The sequence below is a fragment of the Aspergillus undulatus genome, assembly GCF_047715775.1.
Source record: "Aspergillus undulatus strain CBS 261.88 unplaced genomic scaffold BDV17scaffold_48, whole genome shotgun sequence".
NCBI lineage: Eukaryota > Fungi > Ascomycota > Eurotiomycetes > Eurotiales > Aspergillaceae > Aspergillus > Aspergillus undulatus.
In genome coordinates this window covers 61,231-80,193 of record NW_027396652.1, presented here as the reverse complement: position 1 = coordinate 80,193, position 18,963 = coordinate 61,231, and the positions used below count along the sequence as shown (strand labels likewise).

General features: G+C 53.7%; 5 protein-coding genes across 5 annotated transcripts; 1 reads left to right on the top strand and 4 right to left on the bottom strand.

Annotated features, from left to right (window-relative positions):
• Positions 1-2,490: 2,490 nt before the first annotated feature.
• BDV17DRAFT_165593 (uncharacterized protein) lies at positions 2,491-3,588 on the bottom strand. Its single transcript, XM_073754733.1, has one exon. The coding sequence runs from the start codon at positions 3,255-3,257 to the stop codon at positions 2,553-2,555; it is 705 nt and encodes a 234-aa protein (XP_073612740.1). The 5' UTR covers positions 3,258-3,588; the 3' UTR covers positions 2,491-2,552.
• Positions 3,589-5,526: 1,938 nt separating this feature from the next.
• Positions 5,527-11,282, bottom strand: BDV17DRAFT_283641 (serine hydroxymethyltransferase-domain-containing protein; the record flags this gene model as incomplete). Its single annotated transcript, XM_073760393.1, has 9 exons — positions 5,527-7,313; positions 7,647-7,690; positions 7,798-9,047; positions 9,226-9,295; positions 9,547-10,684; positions 10,730-10,867; positions 10,914-11,007; positions 11,056-11,112; positions 11,163-11,282. The coding sequence occupies 9 exons, from the start codon at positions 11,280-11,282 to the stop codon at positions 5,527-5,529; spliced, it is 4,698 nt and encodes a 1,565-aa protein (XP_073612739.1).
• A 1,607-nt stretch (positions 11,283-12,889) lies between these two features.
• BDV17DRAFT_294027 (putative GPI anchored protein) lies at positions 12,890-13,504 on the top strand (the record flags this gene model as incomplete). The annotated part of the gene is made up of 3 exons (XM_073762747.1): positions 12,890-13,069; positions 13,142-13,224; positions 13,288-13,504. 3 exons carry the CDS (start codon positions 12,890-12,892, stop codon positions 13,502-13,504), a joined length of 480 nt encoding a protein of 159 aa, XP_073612738.1.
• Positions 13,505-13,803: 299 nt separating this feature from the next.
• On the bottom strand, positions 13,804-16,527 carry BDV17DRAFT_165379 (putative acyl-CoA synthetase). The gene is made up of 3 exons (XM_073754731.1): positions 15,748-16,527; positions 15,303-15,698; positions 13,804-15,250 (listed from the first exon to the last, which is right to left on the bottom strand). The coding sequence occupies exons 1-3, from the start codon at positions 16,121-16,123 to the stop codon at positions 13,905-13,907; spliced, it is 2,118 nt and encodes a 705-aa protein (XP_073612737.1). The 5' UTR covers positions 16,124-16,527; the 3' UTR covers positions 13,804-13,904.
• Positions 16,528-17,547: 1,020 nt separating this feature from the next.
• rasB (Ras small monomeric GTPase RasB) lies at positions 17,548-18,333 on the bottom strand (the record flags this gene model as incomplete). The annotated part of the gene is made up of 2 exons (XM_073762746.1): positions 17,548-18,192; positions 18,256-18,333. 2 exons carry the CDS (start codon positions 18,331-18,333, stop codon positions 17,548-17,550), a joined length of 723 nt encoding a protein of 240 aa, XP_073612736.1.
• Positions 18,334-18,963: the final 630 nt, after the last annotated feature.

Sequence of the window (18,963 nt, the reverse complement as noted above, 5' to 3'; positions counted from 1 at the left end):
TGTTTCTTCAGAGGGTCAGGGTTGGTCTGGTCTGGTTGGTTTGATCTCCCTTGACGAGTTTGAGCGGTTAGCCAGCCGCCAGCCAGCCTTGTCGGGACATCCCTACCGCTACTCCCTACCATAGGGCAGCGTTACTCCCTGGGTAGTTTATCAACAACGTCTCTAGTTCGAGGTCCTAGACTAACGAGTGAGTGCAGGGTTGTAGGCAACGGCTAGCGGCTAGCGACTATCTACTAGGACAATACCAGCTCGAAATGACCTGTCAATATTCTAGAATTAACAGCAATGTCGGTGTCGGTCAAATCCCAACCCCAATTCCAACAACTACAAACCATGGACTTTCTAGTTCAAGGCCAGCAGTCAAGTCAGATCAGTCTCCAGAGGATCTAGTGCCGTAGATAGATACGTACAGTATCCCGATCAAGCTTAATTCTCCGGTATCCATGTACAGAAGCCATCATCAGCCATCAGCAAACAGCATCAATCTCACTCTCAGCCATTGGAAGGAGCACATTGCCATGAGCCATGAGCCCTCGTACCAGACAGACTAACGATTGACCTGCTGCGTTCCACGAGACCAGTAGGTACGGACTATGGAGACACCATCAGCTGGAGGACATCTCGGTAGTCAAGATACCTAGTAACCTAGTTAGTTACTTGCTCAGGCGCGGGTGTCAGATCCTTCAGCACTAGTCGAAGTTCTTGAACAATAAAATGATGTACGTACAATGTACGTGCGTCCAGAGTACAGTAGACTCTCGTCTCGAACGACTGACTTGCGTGCGTTGCGTGCATGCGCGCGTCGCATGTATGTATGAAGATGTACAGTAGTCTGTATGTACGGCTGCTACTAGTACTTCTGCGAACGGTGTCGGGCTGCTTTGCTTTGCTTTGCCTTGCGTTGCTTCTCATAATCTCATCTGCCTAGCCCAGCCTGCGAGTGCAGATGGTAATAGATTAAGGTTGGTTTGAAACCGCTTCGACGAGATTGATATATTCATTAGAGGCTCCTCGCAGTGCAGTCGCAGGCTCAGCCGCCGGGATCGCATAGAACTAGAATTTGAATCTGGAGTGCTATTAATAATATCGATCAATATGGGAATATGTACATCATGTTGGTCCCATGTCTCGCTTCTGCTCCGGTCCGTTGTTAGTCTTGGGCTAAAGAGCAACGGTGCTGACTGCGCTGGCCTCGTCTGGGTCCACGATAGCACCCTCCCTCATCCTCTGGTCGGGTATTTTCAATTCACAGCAGCGTATTTTACCGTCCGACTCTGTCGCCAGCACTCGGCGAGTCTGTCGCGAGTCTGGATCGCTTGATCTCTCATGCTCGCATGATAGAGAGGCGCTGGAGGTAAACGCGACGAAGAGAGCAGGCCTCACCGCTGTTTCACACTGATACCTTGGACCTCTGACTTTTTCGCAGGCTGTATGAATTGTCAGTTGCTCAAGCTGGCTGGAGATGATAGGTCCGGAACCTTCTTCTGCATCCTACCCCTTGCGTTTGCTCGCCCTAGTCTGGGTAGTGTCGGTCTGTGCAGGCTGAGCGAGTGGGCGAGTGTGAGTGCCACTCTGCTTATTCTCATGCTAATATGACGATGCTAGCCACGGACCATGACCCAGAGGCTAGACCCCACCATCCCCACCTGCACTTTCTGCCCTCTTCTTGTTCCCAGTCGGAGTATTCTGGACAGTCTGTAAGTGAGTAAGTGGGTGACAAGTCGGCCAGAGCTTCACCTCAATCAATGCGCTCTGTCTGATAGGAGGTGGCATGTTTGCTGCTTCTTGCTTTTTCGCATCGTCTGTTCTTGGCTGGGGGAAGGACAATGCCTTGTCTGACACCTCGCCTGACGCCTCCTCCGTAGACCGAGGGTCCGAGCATAACTAGCGAGCCATCCTGTGCTGTCCTGTGCTGTCCTGTCCTGCTGGGCTCTGCTCTGCTATGCCATGCGAGTGCCAGATTATCTCACGTAGGCAGAATCTCGTGTCCTCCAACGAACTCCTGTCAGCACCCATGATCCTGATCCAAGCTATGACATACAGTAGTCCGGACTGTTAGTCAAACTGCCTACCTGCCTATGCCTACCTGCCGTCCCGCGCCGTTATGCAGGCAGGGAGCAAGCACAGACTGAAGAATGGACAAAGCAAGCCAACGCCAGCCAAAGCCAGCGCCATCCCTGGCTGGCTAAATGGCTGGCTCCAGCCTGCTGCAAATCACTTCGTCATAACCGATACCAGGCTTACCGAATTACCAGCCAGCCAGGGTAAGCACAAGCGCCAGCCCCAGAACGTACTGCACGGAGCGGGCCGTTCTTACCTACGCAAGTGTGTCTTCGAGTTATTTCCTTCACCAGGTCCACTCTCTCGTCGAGAAGACCGAGTCGGGCAGTCGATTGGAGGAGGGCTTCTCGAACATGGCTGTCGCTGAGAACAAAGGAGTAAATTTGTGAATAGCGACCAGGATGCGAATCCGAATCACGGCGCTACCGACGGGCCGACACCCGCAGCCGTCGTACATACAGCAGATCTTGCGGGGCGGCCACTGCATCATGTCATGATTCACTGCAGATTGTCCAAGAAGATTTGAATTCAAATCCATCATTTGTATTTTCGCAACAAGCCAGGGAATCCCCGATACTGGGTCGCATGAAGGACGAAGGGCTAACTGGAAGCAGACAACGCAGATGACCAGGCAGCCGTTTAGCGAGCGCCGGACCTAAGGCCGCGAACAAAGCCGAAAAAGCAAGCATGAAGCAATCTCGGAAGGACCAGGAAGACGAGGGAGACGAGGGGCGAAATTGCAAAACGAAAGACTTCTTACCCTTGGTTGCCTCTGTTAGCGCTGGACTGGAGTCGCTGGAGGAATCACAGTGACTAGCGGATTGACAGCGCATACTAGGCTGAGCGCTGAGGAGATCATTGGACGTGGGTGGCTCGTCGCGAGGCGGCACAATTTGCAAACGAGGGTGAGCAGCCAGTTCGCGCCGGCTTGGTGGGGCGGTTGCCCTGTCTTGAAGTCTTCTTGACTCCTGAGAAACTGAAATCTGTTTGTTCTGTCGCCGGAGTAGTCGCGCCCGAGCTGGGCTCCTTCTCAATTCAGCATGACGGTGTTGCTTCTTCATTCTCGAATTCTTCAATGAGTCGGCGACAACCCCGGCAAGTTCCCATCGTCTGACTCGTACTCTCTGGCCAGGGTCTGTGAATAATGCGCATCGGCTGTACCTGGCAGACTGGCGGTGGGATGCTGCAGCCCTCATGCAGAGCCTCAGTCCCTACAGCGCCTTATACTCTGTCTGTCCAGACATACATGAGCGCACATAAGCATCGCGATTAAGATTCGAACCTACTAGCAGCGCTCAAGCTTGTGCGCCGCACAGTAGCTCGTCGTCAAGGTTATGACCTGAAACATAGCACCCGAGGATGATCTGCTCACTTATGCGGCTGCTTATCCTAGCCAAGTGTGTCTCTCTGCTGACTCCGGGAAAGTTTCGGGGTCTTGAACTACCCTGTCATTTTGCTGACAGTCTGTCAATTGTCAAGTGCCAACCCTGTCAACCCCTGCGCAGCACCCTTGTCTGTGCAACAGTGGCCGTACTTTGTCTTTCGATGGCATTATCCTTTCCACCTCCCAGTTCGAAGGTCTCATTTTTGTGCGACCCTCCTATCTTCCTCATCTTTCTTCATTCATTTTCGTGGAATTGTTATTACAATAATCGCGCTCTCCGAATCAGACCCCCTCTCCGGGCTCCAGCTGTGACGGGCTCGAAGGCAGGCTAAGGATTCAGTAAGCGCCGACTCCAGACAAGCGACCAATCGTCCTCCCACTCTGCACTCCCTCCGACAGCGACATCCCACTTTCATACCCACTGCCACTCCGGACTAGCGTCCAAGACGGGATATCTGCAAGCAGTAAATAACCTCACATTGCAGGTCGATGGAATTGCCCGTGCACGATCCTGATCGGAGCTGGCTGTCTTACTCTTGCCGTCTCACAGGTTGCCTTGCCAAAGTCATCCCGAGGCTGATTCTGGTTCAGTAGATGCCGAACGAATTGTCTGTTGCACTGCGTGGTACCAGGTACTACACACACAGGCGATAATGAAGAAAGTCTCCGTATTGCATTGCATACCATGCTGACATTCTGTCGCTCGGAGATTACCTTGGTGTTGTGTAGCCAGGGGTCCAAGTGGTGGTGGTCAATTGATGATAGAGAATGTTTGCTCAATAATCGCCCAGAGGATCCAGATGGACTCCATGACGAGATACCCTCCTCAGTATCCGTGCACGGATCACTCAGACTGAGAGTCCGTGATTGAACATCTCTTCCACACACAGACCACCATGGGCGATCCATCGAGTGGTCGGGAGAGCGACCACGTCGGCACGCTAGCCAAGCTTCTCCACACAATCACGATAACACTCTCACTCTCAAAGGATTCATTATTGATTGACCATAATAATAATAATATGGCTAATTAATGTTCAATGAAGGATCAAGGAGAGAATCAGCTGCTCTTCCCCCTCACGAAAAGAAACCCAGACTCTCAAGGTCTTTCAGGGGATTCCTGATTGCTTTCGGTGAATCCATGAGAAATCCAGACTCTATAGACTACTTCTCGTGAGTGCGTTGGCGCCTTCTCGGCCTATCATCCTCCCCTCCTTCCCATCCACAGCCCTTGTCCATGTCAATCATTCCATTTTCCATTCTGAGTTCTCGTCCTCAATTGTCGCCCCGTCCTTGTCCATGTTCCAATTGCTGAGATTGAGAATTACTGTACCGTACTCCTGGGTACAATCTTACAATTCGATTCAATTCACTCGACCCGGGATACCCTGCTAGTAATGTCGCGACTACTATTATTCAGTTAAATCTCGTAATGAGCTCTTGACCCAGTAGGTCGCTCGTAACTACTGATCTGAATCCTGAGTAATGGGATGGATCCAAATCGGAATTTTCAGCGGTGCGGTGCGGTTTCAGCTGCAACGAGCCGGTGGTGCATATGCATGGGGATCTTTCGAGCTCTCTAGCTTCTGCGTTGCAAAAGTCTGGTTCTCGATGGATCTATGCTAGAGTATGCTAGTCATGTAGACATGATGTAAGTTTTGAAGTCTTATTTTCTGAGTTAATTTGGATTGAAGAGTTCCCTATCCTTTTTTTTTCTTGGCTTTCTATGGGTATGAGGGCTGTTGTTTTGCTCTGTGGGTGTGGTGGTGATTGAGCTGCCGATGCGGATATATATTTTTTCGCTTACTGTGCGATTTCAGTCCTCAGCCCAACCGTTATAGCATGCTTTCTGTAGGATACATATCTACCGCTCATCTACAGCATACCACCTACTATGTATATATATACACGGGATCTTATTAGAAAGATGAATGAAAATTTTTATATGTAAGAAAAAACCTCTCATCCAGAACAGTAGGGTATATGATGCACACTCAATCATCTCTCATTACCATGCAAAGTGCAAAGCGCGCACGGAAAAAAAAAATCAAAGTAAAATCCACTTTCCCAACCCAACTCGCCTAAGCAGAATAATCACGCACTTGATAACTCGGTTTCCGCAACTTATTCACAATCGGCGGCGGCTCGTCAACAGGGTACGGCGGGCGCGCACTCGCATTCCCCCTCGCATTCGCAGTCACATGCGCAGGATGCAAACCCGGACTAGGCATGGCCATTGGAATCCCACCTAGCTCAGCTGGATACGGGTATGGAATCGGTGTCTTTGGCGGAACGGGCGGGGGACCGTGGACGTGTTCGAAGCTCATGCGGGGCGGGGAGTAAGCTTGCGAGCCGGGACGACTGACGTCGCTTCCTGAGGCGCGGCCGGAGGGTGGGCGGACGGCGTCTTGTGGCGTTGGGTGCATGGGGAGTTTATCGTCGTTGGGCGGTTGGAGTTGGATGAAGTCACCCGGGAGCTCGGCGGGGAGTTCGATGGCGTCCGGAGGCGGGGGAGGGGCGGCTGCTGTTGGGGATAGTGCGGATTGTGGTGGAGCTTGTTGCGTCGGAGAGGTAACGGAGAGACGGGGACTAGGCGCGAGGGAGGAGTGGTCGTCTTCGACTAAAGTGCTCGGGTCGTGGCCGGCTGCTGTGTGTGCGTTGAGTCGGCGGTGCATGCGCTCGATTTTGGCAAACTTGACGCTCGCGTCGAGGATCATCTTCTTGACGTCGGGCCGTGAGAGGTATCGTCGCGTGTTGGTGCTGATGTCTGCGAGGCGGTGCCATTCGTTCATGCCGAACTCGCCGACGCCGACCTCGACGTTGAGACGGTAGTAGTTGTCTTTGCTCACGTTGCGCTTCGGGAGATGCTCGCGGAGCATGTCGTGGTGGATGTCTTCGCAGCCCTCGATTTTCGAAATCAGCCGTCGCCGCGCCTCGGCGAATGTGCCCAGGGCGTCACCGAAAAAGTCCTCCCACCACTCATGCTGACGGTTATTGGTGTCTGGAGGGCGCTTTCCTGTGCCAACACTAATAAACACCCCAACTTCACGCCCCGGCCACTCATTAACAGCCGCTTCGTCCAAAACCTGCGGCGACGGGTTATACGTGCCCGCGCCCTCATCGATGAAATAATGCTGTCCAATCTGAATCGGCTTAAAGGCCAGCCCAGTCGCCGACGTTGCGCGACCAGCCTGCCAGATCGTGCAGTTGTAATCGGGCGCAGGCTCCTTGCGCGAGTCGTACGACCTCAAAAGTACCGCATTGTCGTTCTTACGCGTACCCCTATACAGCGCCGTAACAGCAGTCTTTGTCCGGTTCTCGCGGTTATCATACAGCAGCGCATCCGGATTCCCCCATCTCAGCCCGTTAATGAACGCAGAACTCCGGTTGTTGACGGACGAGTGCGTCGTGCTCTGGCTCGCCCGACTGCCGGAGCGCTGCGGAATCGACGTCGTCGAGAAGTTCGGGCTGAACGGGGCGTATGCAGGGGATGTAGGCGAGTTCGCATCATTTCCCTCCGCTTCGTAGATTGTATGTTCCCTCACACATTCTCGAATCGCTTCCTCGAGTTTCGACGCCTTGAATAGTGTCGAGCGGAATGGGATGCCCGCGAATGTCTTGTCGGTCTCAAAGACCCGGCGGGTCATGCGCACGTATACGTCTTTGCAGGTTTCCAGGTCGAGGCGTAAGCGCCCTAGCATGAGCGCGATAAGCCCGCCTGTGCCTGTGCCGGCGATGAGGTCGAAGTATTCGCATGGTTTGGGGATTTGTTCGCGTCGCGGCGGCTTTCCTTCGGCTTCGACGTAGATGCGATGCATCAGTTCCTGAAGCAGGATGAGCATGGAGTATCCTCGCACGCCACCGCCGTCTGGTTCACTAGGTTAGTTTCGTCATGATGAAGTGTGGGGGAGGAGAGGTGCGACACATACCGAGGGACAGGATCCTCAAGGGCGGGCCTTTGGTTGTGTCTTTACGACGAACGTGATCCATGATGGCCGAGACTCGAATGAATGTACACTAAGATCGGAGTCTGAGGTTTGAAGGAAAGAAAGAACGAAGAGGGGAGAAGTCGTAGTGGTGCAGCCAAGAATTGTTTGCACAGCCGCAGGTTCAGGCGAGAGTGTCTCAGCTGGTGGCTAATTTTATGCCTTATGGAGATAGTAGACTACTAAACACTAAGATTAATATAGTTATCGCCTACTCGGACTCGATCTTGTCAATAACGTCACCAGGCAGCCATATTCACTCTAAATCTCACCAATCTACAAAGGTTAAGCCAATCCAGGCCAATCTAATTCACCAACAGTCAGTCACCCCGGATTCTGCATTCTTCGCGACCGGAATCAGCTGACTCACCGTAGATTGCCCGCTCTCTCATGCCTCTCGCCACGGTCACTTCGTCCCCAACGCGAACTGTCTTCATGCCCGACTGCCCCTCCAGGAACCCATACCGGCCAAACACAGGGCTGTACTTGGCTCCGCTGTCCACTCTGCGATCCGCCATGAGCTTCTTCAGCACCTTGCCGGACTCGCCGGTTCCCATCTTGCCAGTCGAATAATCCACGTCCAGACTACGGCACCGCACACAGTTGGCCGTCAGCAGCAGCCGCACCTGAGCATCGCCAATAACCAACTCCGCCCAAAAGTCCTCTTCAAAGGCCGTCTTTGCGCCCTCGACGACAACGTTCGCCCGGAACTTCCTCACATCCATCTCCTCGTCCTCCAACCGCCCCGTGACGTTCGCCACCGACGTCTCAGAAACAACCATGTACGGCGCCGCATCGGCAAACGTGATGCGTTCGTCCTTGGAAGACCGAGATCCGGTCTTCGTAGCCAAAAGATATACCAGAAGCCCACCAACAGCGATCGTCGCGCCTACACCCACACCCCGCTGCCACGGTTCACGTTCAGCCGCCAACCCAAAATGAAACCTAGACCCAAATCTAGAGAGAGTCGTAGCCGTAAACCCAATATACAGAACCCCAAGGATCCCAAGGAGCACCGCCGCAACCAAACTCAAATCCAAGCCTTGTCTGCCTCTATGCGCGACGTGCTTCCCCGGCGCAAATGTGCCCAGGACAGGCCTCCAGTCGCCATCGCCCAGGTAAGCGAGCACGACGTCGTATCCAAACCGCTCACTAAACCACTTATTATACTTCGGACCCATGTTGTAGCCTTTTGTGGGAGAACTGTGCATCACGACCGCTAATTCCTCGAGGCCACGCGTGTCGGGCGTGAGGGGGATTTCCAGACTCTCGCTCTCCTTCCCTCCCTTCACATGTCCATTTCCATTAACCCGACCACCCTCAGAACCACCAGGAGGATAATACGTAACCATAATCCTCCCCTTCTCACCTCCATCCCCAAGGCTAGGCACAAACAACTCCGTCCCAAAAAGCGCCATCTCCGGGAAATGCGGAACGTGCATGTTCTTCAGCGTGGATTCGGCAGCCTTCCCGGCTTTAACTTCGGCTTCGGCTTGGCCTTCCGAGGGTAGAACCTTGAGGAGCATGAAGCGGCGGTCATATTTGAAGCCTGTTCGTGTGGCCGTGGCGGAGGGGAGAGAGACGCCGCGGAGGGATTTTATGGGGTAGATGTAGATCTGTTGGTTGTTAAGTTTTGTTCTTTTGAATCATTGAAGGGTAGGTGGCTGGCTGGCTGATAGGAAGTGTATCTACCTGGCTGATTTTCATCTTGAGATGTAGGGATGGCTAAGTTGTCGGTGGTAAAGAGTGTCAAGGACGATGAAGACCCGAAGAGGGTGGATTAGCAGGTGAAACAAGGGATGGGGGAATGGAGCCGGGGAACAATGGGGAGCGTTCGAAATCCCAGTGCAAATGGCGGGACCGGCTTACTTGAAACAGAGATTCGATGCGGAGAAGGACGAAAGTTGGAGTCTAGCCTTTGTCTACTTTTAACCCATCATCTTGGCAATGTTTCTTTCCAGCCTTATCTATCTAGTCCATTGGGGCAATATACTTCAATGAGTTGCTAGGTTGAGATGGAATCTTGCTATAGTCGTGTTGAACATAATACATAACCAAACCCTGATCTTGGGCTTCGCTGCGCAATAAAGGTACTCTGTAACGGAATTACTCTACTCTTTCTTCCATGGAAGACTAAAGGTACCGGCCCAATCCTCCACTTCCTGTCGCAGCTGCACAATCTCCGAGATCTCCTCGCCATTGCCTACATACTCCAAGAACGCCTTGACCGTGTTGGGGTTCTTGACGCCTTTGGCTGTGGCGCTCTCCTTGGCGGACTTGTCCAGCTTCTGCGTGATGGTAACCGCGCGGTCGACAATGTCTGCAACGCGGCGGAAGTCCTCCGGCTGGAACCCGCGGGTAGTCATCGCGGGTGTGCCGAGGCGCAAACCACCGGGCTTCAGCGCAGACTTGTCTCCTGGGACTGTGTTCTTGTTGCTGGCGACACCGCAGAGCTCGAGCACGCGCTCAACCCGCGCCCCGTCAACACCACGGTTCTTCAAATCCACCAGCACCAGGTGGTTGTCTGTGCCACCAGACACAATGTTGTAACCCAGGCCGCCGTTGCTGGTCGGGCCCCCGAGGCGCTCAGCTAGAGATTTGGCGTTGGCCAGGACGGTCTCTTGGTAGGTCTTGAATTCAGTCGACTGCGCTTGCTGGAGCGCCACGGCCAGCGCGGTGATGGTGTGGTTGTGGGGGCCGCCCTGATGGCCAGGGAAGACGGAGGCATTGATGGGGCTCTCGAGATCGTACAGTATCTGGTTGCCCTTCTTGTCCGTCCCGCGGACACCCTTGCGGTAGAATATCATGGCTCCACGAGGACCACGGAGTGACTTGTGCGTCGTCGTTGTCACGACATCGGAGTGTGCAAAGGGAGAAGGGATGACACCGGCCGCGACCAGACCGGAGATGTGCGCCATGTCACTCAAGAGGTATGCACCAGTAGTCTTGGCAATTTGACGCATGCGGGGGTAATCAATCAAGCGGCTGTAAGCCGAAGTACCGGCAATGATGAGCTTCGGACGGTAAAGGAGGGCTTGCTTCTCGAGGGCGTCGTAGTCGATGAGACCCGTCGACTCGTCTAGACGGTAGGGGAGGGTCTCGAAGTATTTGGAGATGAAGGAGATCTTCTTCGTCGGGGTCTGATAGCCGTGGGACAAGTGACCGCCATGCGGCAGATCCAGACCCATCAATCGATCGTGCGTGTTGAGGAGAGCGGAGATGGCGTAGAGGTTCGCGGGGGATCCAGAGAGCGCTGCATTGTCAGCGGAAGCCTGTCAGTAGCAAAGAAGGCACTTACGCTGGACGTTGACACCCCATTCTTCCGGACTGAGTCGGAAAGTTTCTAAAGCGCGTTGCTGACAGAGCCTCTCGGACTCGTCGATGTGCTCGTTTCCACCATAATATCTGGCTCCGGGATATCCCTCGGAGTATTTGTCTACCCGAATCAGTACCGCTAGCGAGGGCGATAACGGCATACGTACTCTGCATTACACTGCCCAGCGCATCGAGCACAGCCTGGGATGTGAAGTTCTCTGAGGGAATGAGGTTGATGAAGTGCTGTTGGCGGTTTTTCTCCTGCAATGGGTGAGCATGGGCGGAGGTTGCTGTGAGGGAAGCTCCCACCTTCTGGAGGATGTTATACACCGACGGGTCAGCTTGTTCGAGATGTGCCGATAGTAGCTATGCATTGTCAGCAGACTGCTTCTTGATCCCTTGAGCTGCTGGCGTACCGATTGCTGGCCTTCTCTTGATGATGACACCATACGATGCCATTGCAGTGGAGGCGGTCGGATGGCGGAGGTAGGGCGCGGGAGAAGGCGCGAAGCCGGACGACCACAGCGACCTAACATTGCGATTGCTGTCTCAGAGGGGCTTCTCTGGGGGAATTGGAGGAAAAGAAAGCAGAGGAGAAGTATAAGTAGACCAGTGCGATAGGAAGAGCTCCGCCGTATCGTCGGACAAGGTGACGTCTGGCCGTTGCCCGCGGGAAGCTCGAGAAGCCTTTCCCGACTGGGCCTAGCATCTCCGGCTGGTCGGTGCGGCGGAACAATGATGATCCTACCCGGCACACACAAAATTCCGCCTTCGGCTCTTCCGCTTCGACTCTTTTCTTTCTTCATCACACAACTAAATCCAAAATGAAGAAGGGCGTTTTCTGGTCAGCTCTCGTGGAAGTCCAGCTTGCTGGATAACCCGGGCGATGCGGCTATGTCCCCGCCTATCACCATCCTTTAGGGGCAATGAACCATCAGATTGGAAGTGTGTGATAGCCGGCTGTAGGCCTGGCAGAACAGTGGTCACCTAGTGAGAATCACGGCTATAGATAGGAGAATTGAGACAATGATCTATTATTTTGTTGTTTTTCAAGTGCCATAAATCACCTAGAGGAATCCATGCAAGCAGCCGGAGGGGTGCGATGATGAAGACTTTGCCTCTGATCGTCTGTGTGCTGGTCTAGAAGCATTTCTAGACTCGCTGATCGAAGGAAATCCCGATCATTCTCGTTGGTCGATGAGTGCAATCTCCAACCCGACAGAGTATAAGGTCACGCAGTCGAGTGCCCGATGACCTGGCACTGCAGGTACGGAGTACATCCATCCCTTGTCGTTACAGTTCATCCCTACAGGACCGTCAAGTGTGCAATCGCCACATCGTGACGGTGTCACTCTGACACGCAGTCGCCCTTGAGTCATGACAAGGCACATGCAAGGGACGAGATTCGCGACGATCGGTTGAGAGAACTTCGAAGAATTGAAGTCAATCCTGCACTGTCAGCACAGACATCGGCAGTTCCGACTTTATCAGGGACTAGTGAGACCAAAAATGGTTCTTGAATTGCGAACTGTCAGGGAACTATGGGGTTGTCCATGTCCTGAATCCTGAGTCCCTGTTTTCCTGTTCCTGAACCACTGAATCGATCTTTGTTTAGAATCTTGCCTCGGCCCAGGAGAAGTCTGCAGTCCACGAGGGCTCCAGGCGCGTCTGCGGTTCTCCAACAATATCCTTCAACTGCATCTGCACATCCGGTCCAGACTCGCAGATGGATCTCGTCCAGCAGGGCACGACAACGGGAACGTGGAGAGAGAGCCCCTATAAAATTAGAAAAGGGAAATTGAGATCAGAGGCAGAGTCAAAAGGAAATTAGCGCCTCCACAGTATTCCCCTGAAGCCGACACGATTCGGCGGCCCAGACAGCGCTAGTCCCTTAGTGCGCTGTTCCTGGCTTGGACTGCTGGTTTTGCTGTTTATATGAATCTGCCCATCCCTGGTCCCCGTTCCCCTTCTCTTCTTTCTCTCTCCAGCCCGTTCCTGCCTCATCTGCCAAACGCACTCGCACCCCCGGTTTTCGCACCGATTACATTCTTTTCGAACCTCGTTGTTTATCAAACGCCCACACTCTTTAATTTTACATCTATTCATTCTTTTCGCTTTCCGCGACACTCCTTATCCAGTCAAAATGAAGTTCTCCTTCGCTGCCGCTGCCCTCTTCGCTGGTGCTGCTTTCGCCTCCGTCCACGGTGGTGAGGCTGAGACTCCCCAGCAGCAGTACACCACTGTCGAGGTCACCGAGTACACCACCTACTGCCCCAAGTCGACCACCCTGACTGCCGGCACTGAGACCATCCCCGTTGAGACTGTACGCCGGCCCCTATATCCTATATGCAAACTATGCTCGAAAAAACAGTGCAACTAACAACTTTGTCTACAGCCCGGAACCGTCACCCTCTCCAACGGCCCTTACACCGTTACCCGCCCTCTAATCACCTCAACCATCACCCACTGCAAGGCCTGGTACGTCCACGTCCGCACACATCCTAATATTTCTATCACAAGAACCCAACTAACACCTTCCAGCTCCAGCTCTGCCACCCCCACCTGGGCTCCTTCTAGCTCTGTCCCCGTCATCCCTACCGGCACGAGCCCCGTGATCCCAACCGACGTTGCCCCCACTGGCGGTGCTTCCTCCAGCACCACTCCGGCTCCTCCCACTTTCACCGGTGGCGCTAGCCGCGCTGCTGCCGGTGCCGGTGCCGTCGCTGGTCTCTTCGGTGTTGTTGCTGCCCTTCTCTAAGCGGCTCTATTGAGTCTTGTTTGAGTGAGGAGTAGTGGGGATGGGGATAAGTGAGTGAATGACGTTGATCAGATGGCTCGTGTCTGACAACATGCGTGTGTGCGCGCGTGCAGTTGATTGATTGAGTTTGAGTGTTGTGGAGCTGAGTTGATTGATTGATTGATTTTGGTCGATGAATACGACAGATACCACATACCATGTTGACCTACTTTATTTTCGAATCGCTTATACCTTACATACCTATACTTTGTACTTCACGACTGAACCCGCCTGGCCTGTTTATTTCTTTGTCTATAAGTTAATTGGGTACATTAATGCTGTTATGCTCACTTTCCTTGCTCTATGCCCTAATAATCGTAGATGTAGATAGATGGCTGTACCTTGTACCTGTACTTGTCTATCATAGCTTACTCTTAGGGCTAAGACCATGTCCACAACCCAAGAAATACTCCCTCACCCGTCCCCTCGCAACATCCACCACAGCCCTATCCTCCACAGTCGGCGGCATATTAACCTCCCCGTCAAACTTCCCCCTCACCCCATTCTCCACCAACTCCCTCAACACCCTCCGCAGCGTCTTCCCACTCCTCGTCTTAGGAATCATCCCCTGCCCCTGAATCATTCCGCCCAGGGATGCAATTGGCCCGATCTGTTCGCGGACAAGGGCGTTTACACCGTTGAAGAGGGAGGACGGTGGACGAGCTGGAATATCACCACTAGCTGCCTTAAGCGTAACAAACGCAAACGGCAAATGCCCCTTCAGTGCATCCGGTATACCGACTACACTCGCTTCACCAATCTCAGGATGCGAAAGGATCGCCTGCTCAATTGACCCTGTGGAAAACCGATGCGCCGCAACATTAATAATATCGTCGCTGCGCGACATAACATGGATGTAGCCGTCCTGATCGATCATCCCTGCGTCCCCAGTGTCCAGCCACAGTCCATTGAAGCGTTTCAGGTACCCCCTGTAGAAGCGCTCGTCGTCGTTGAAGAGCCGCGTAAATGCCGTGGGGGCGAGAGGGGTGGCGAGGACGATGTTCCCCATTGTTCCGCGAGGAACTTCGGCGCCGCTGTCGTTGACGATTCGGACGTCGAAGCCTGGCATCGGGAGGCCGGCTGAGCCGGGGCGGATGGGGAGGGGGGCGGTATTGTATAAGTCCTCTTTCTCTTTCCCGGGCTTGGACTGTGGTGTTGGCTGTGGCCGTGGCCGGCCGACGGCGCTTCGCAGCGCCAGGCCTGATATTGGTGATCCGGATTCAGACGACCACCAATTGTCGACAACCATGGCCCCAGGGGCAGCGTGCTTGGTTAGGAGGTCTTGATAGGCGCGCACGATGCTAGGCTCGCTGCGTTCCCCTGCTAGGAAGAGAGCGCGCAGGTGTCGGAGATTGTTGGCCCCCGCTACCTTCTCGAAATGTGCGTTGTCTGGGTCTTCTTTCCTGATTGCGCGGAGCGCTGTAGGTGCCGTGAAGAGGACGTTCGCCTTGTGCTCTGCGACGACGCGCCAGAATGTGCCTGCGTCGGGCGTGCCGACGGGCTTGCCCTCGAAGAGGATGGTTGTTGCGCCGACAAGGAGTGGCGCGTATATGATGTATGAGTGGCCTACTACCCAGCCTATGTCTGAGGCGCAGAACATGGTGTCTCCTGGGCCGTGGATGTCGAAGAGGTATTTGATTGAGAGGCTGAGCCCGACGGCGTGTCCGCCTGCGTCTCGGACGACGCCTTTCGGTAGGCCGGTTGTGCCTTGTCTGCGTTAGCGCATTGCATTGACATTTTTGTCGATTCGAGGACATACCACTGGTGTAGATGATATACAACCCATCTGTACCCTTCACCGGCACCGGACCTGCACGAACACCGCGCATCCGCGCACTCTTCACAAGCCGATTCCAATTCCGCTGCCCGTCCAGCTTGTGCGGGTTATTCCACCGCAGCTGGTCCCGCTGCCATATGAGGACCTTATCCGGCTTGAAGCTGCTCGCTTCAATAGCGCCCTCCACCAGCGGCCGATACGGAACGGGGCCCTTGGCCCCTTCGATCCCGCACGAGGCCGTCAGGATAGCCCGTGGCCGCGCTGCCTCGATGCGCTGCGCTAGCGACTTTGCTGCGAATCCGCCGAACACGGCGGCGTGGATCGCGCCTATTCGGACGATGGCTAGAGCCCCGATTAAGGCTGCGGGGATCATGGGCACTGGTCTAATGTCAGTATCGAATCGACCAAAGACAGAAAAGGTACGTACTATAAATAATAACAACATCCCCCTCCCGAACCCCCTCCTCCCTCAAGACCCCAGCGAGAACCTCCACCTCCTCCAGTAACTGCCGGTAGGTATACCTCTCTTTGGCCCCCGTTACAGCCGAGTCCCAAATAATGGCGACATTGTCGCCATTGCCATTGTGCACGTGACGGTCAACACAGTTATACGTTGTGGAGATCTCGCCGTCGGCAAACCAAGCCCAGGAATCGTGCGAGTTGCCACTGGCGAGAGTCCTTGTTGAGCGAGTCAGCGCACGTGATGGGGCCTTGTGCCAGTGGAGTTGCTGGGCGTGGTAGGACCAGAACGACTCTGGGTCGCGGAGGGAGGAGGCTTGGATGGCGCGCTGGGGGTGTTCCATTTTAGCCAATGGCTATTCGAGCTGAAGTTCTAGACGAGGCTTTCCAAGTGCGAGTAAGGAAGGATTTAAACAACGCTTGGTAGCTGGAACGAACAGGAGGAACTGAATCAGGTGCAGCCTGCGCTGTGCTATGTACGTGGTATGTCCGCGCTACTCCGCTCCGTACCTAGGTTAGACGGTACGGAGGAAGTAGGGAGGGAGAGTTGCAAGGTTGATATCCGGTTGGAGGATCGGCAAAATGACCCTGGTCTTGGGCCGAGTTCTCTACGAGTAGGAGCGCAGAGATCAGATCAGAAATAAGAATACGTCCGTTTCAGCAGCCCGGATCCAGCCGTGGGAAAGGTGAAAGAGGCCGACGGTCGGGCGGGGGAATCGGAGACGTCGAGCAGGAAGGGACTACTACTAGTCTACACTGCTAGTTAATAGTTACAGTGAGGCCAGAGCACAGGCACTCTAGTCTTGAGCAGCTTTCCCCGCACTGAGGCGTGGGGAACCTGGCGATGGAGTCTCTACTGTCGAAACGCCGGCTCCCGTACCTACTTTTGGGTCGCGTTCCACTTGTGCTGCTCATTATTACATTAGAATATTGTGACTCTTGAGTTACTGTTATTTCCTACGAGGTCTGTATCGTTGAGTGTACCCTATGTAACGTTCTAGCTGTATCATCGTACCATTGATGCGTAAGCTTCTATCGGCAATGCTGTACTCATCAATATTTTAAGTGCAAATGCAGAAAAGCACAACTCAAAGCTCAGCCGTAGGGTATCATATCGCCATGCCTGCTAGTAATCGGTCGACTATCCTTCTCTTGCGCCCATGTCCGTGTCCACCCCCGCTACTGGCCCTCTGGCTGCACATTCTCGGCGAAAATAGGATCGCCGAGCGAGTGAGACAGGTGACGATGAAATCATGGGAACATCGGATAAATAAAGATATAAAGGTGGGGGAGTGAAGTATTCGGGGGGTGGGTAAGGGAAGTTTGAGAAATGGTGCGCCGGAAGAAAATGTGAACAATACCGCCCCTGGTCCCTAACCAAATGACACTGATGGTAAGGATTTCTCATACGTCCAGACACCTGCGATAGATGCGCGAAAAATCGGCCTCCCGAGAAAATAATGATAATATCCATGGCCCTTGCATCAAGCATATTCACATATCCATCTCCGCAGCCGCGGGCCATGGACCGAAGGAGTAAAACGAGAAGAAATGGACCGGGCTTCTGGCAGCCAATATAGACAAGAGAAGAATATCGTCCATGGAGCAAGCTCGCACTGATTGTCTAAAAGCGTGTCGTAAGAAGAAGATAAAGGGTGTGATGTCTAGCAGCCTGGCGCCGATCGCAGAAAGTGAGGAAATGGCGTAGTTATTGCGCGTATGATAATTAGGACATGGCCGATCGGCCGGGGCGACTATGCGAAACAGCTCACAGGATTGTACACTTGAGCCTGTTACGGTGTTGAGAGCGGTCGGGACGGAATGACTTGGGGTATTCAGGCCCTGAGTCACGCATCTGACCTAGGCCGGTCGTTCGGCGGTGATCCTGCGGTCTTTGTTGCTGCATGCGCTGGTTGCGCAGCATCCTCACGACGTCGTAGAATGCCTTTTCAACGTTGATGCAATTCTTCGCGGACGCTTCGACAAATTCGCATCCCAGGTCTTTGGCGAGCGCCTGACCCTCCTGGGCCGAGACCGCCCGCTCGACAGCTTTGTCGCTTTTGTTGCCAACGAGCATGACGGGAACAGGAAGTGGCGGTCCGGAGGGTGAGCTCATCGGAGAGCCGAGGTAGCTTGCGCCAGATGGCGAGCCTGAATTCGCCGATTCCTTGACCATCTTGATTTGGTTGTAGAACTTTGTTATCCGTGAAAATGAGGCACGCGACGTGATACTGTAGACGAGAACGAACCCTTCGCCGTCGCGGATCCATTGGTCGCGTAATGCAGTATACTCCTCCTGACCGGCAGTATCGAGAACTTCCAACATGCATGATTGCTGATCAATGACCACCTGTTTGCGGTACGAATCTTCGATGGTTGGATCGTATGTCTCGACGAAGTGGTTTAAACATAACTAAATGCAAGATAAGCACTTAGTCACTGGGACTTAATTGCGGGCGGAAAGTCAATGGCTCACCTGAATTGTGAGCGCCGTCTTGCCGACACCACCATCTCCCAGCACCACCAATTTATACAGTGTCATTTTCCCAGCCATAGCGACCAGCAATTGGGGTACCTCTCGAAGGCACCTCCTGCGTCTGTGAAATAAAGAAAAGTAAATTAAGTAATAAAAAAAAGGGCAGAGCGCAGAAGTAAGAGAAAAGAGGGCCGAAGATAAAATGAAGATCGAAAATGGAGGGGAGAGAGGGAGAAAATTAGAGAGATCTATCAGGACTCCGCGAGGAGCACGGAGCACGGACTCGTGGTCGTGGTCGTGGAAGCGGAGAGGAGCGAAAAGCTGGGCTGGAAAGGAACGGGCTATTTTGGTAGTGCGATTAGCCACCGGAGAAATCGACCTGGGTCGCTTTAGGCTGCTGGCCCAACCCACATGCCAATGCCGGAAACCAAGCAGGGATAATTGATTGCCAGCCGAATTGAACCACGTACCTCAGTGCTGGATTATGTAGAACAAGAATCGGGGTGGAGGATGAAAAAGGAGTCAGTCGGTAGAGGTGCGAGGAGGGGAAACCAGAAGAGGAGAACGCCGGGGCGGCCTCTAACTAAAGTTTTGGACTCGAGCAGCTGTCGCAAATAAGCGGCCGCCAACAGCTGCAGACTGGCACAAGCGAGTCGGATGAAGAAACTCTGCTCCGGATCTGCGGGCAAATGCAGGAAAAATAGTGCA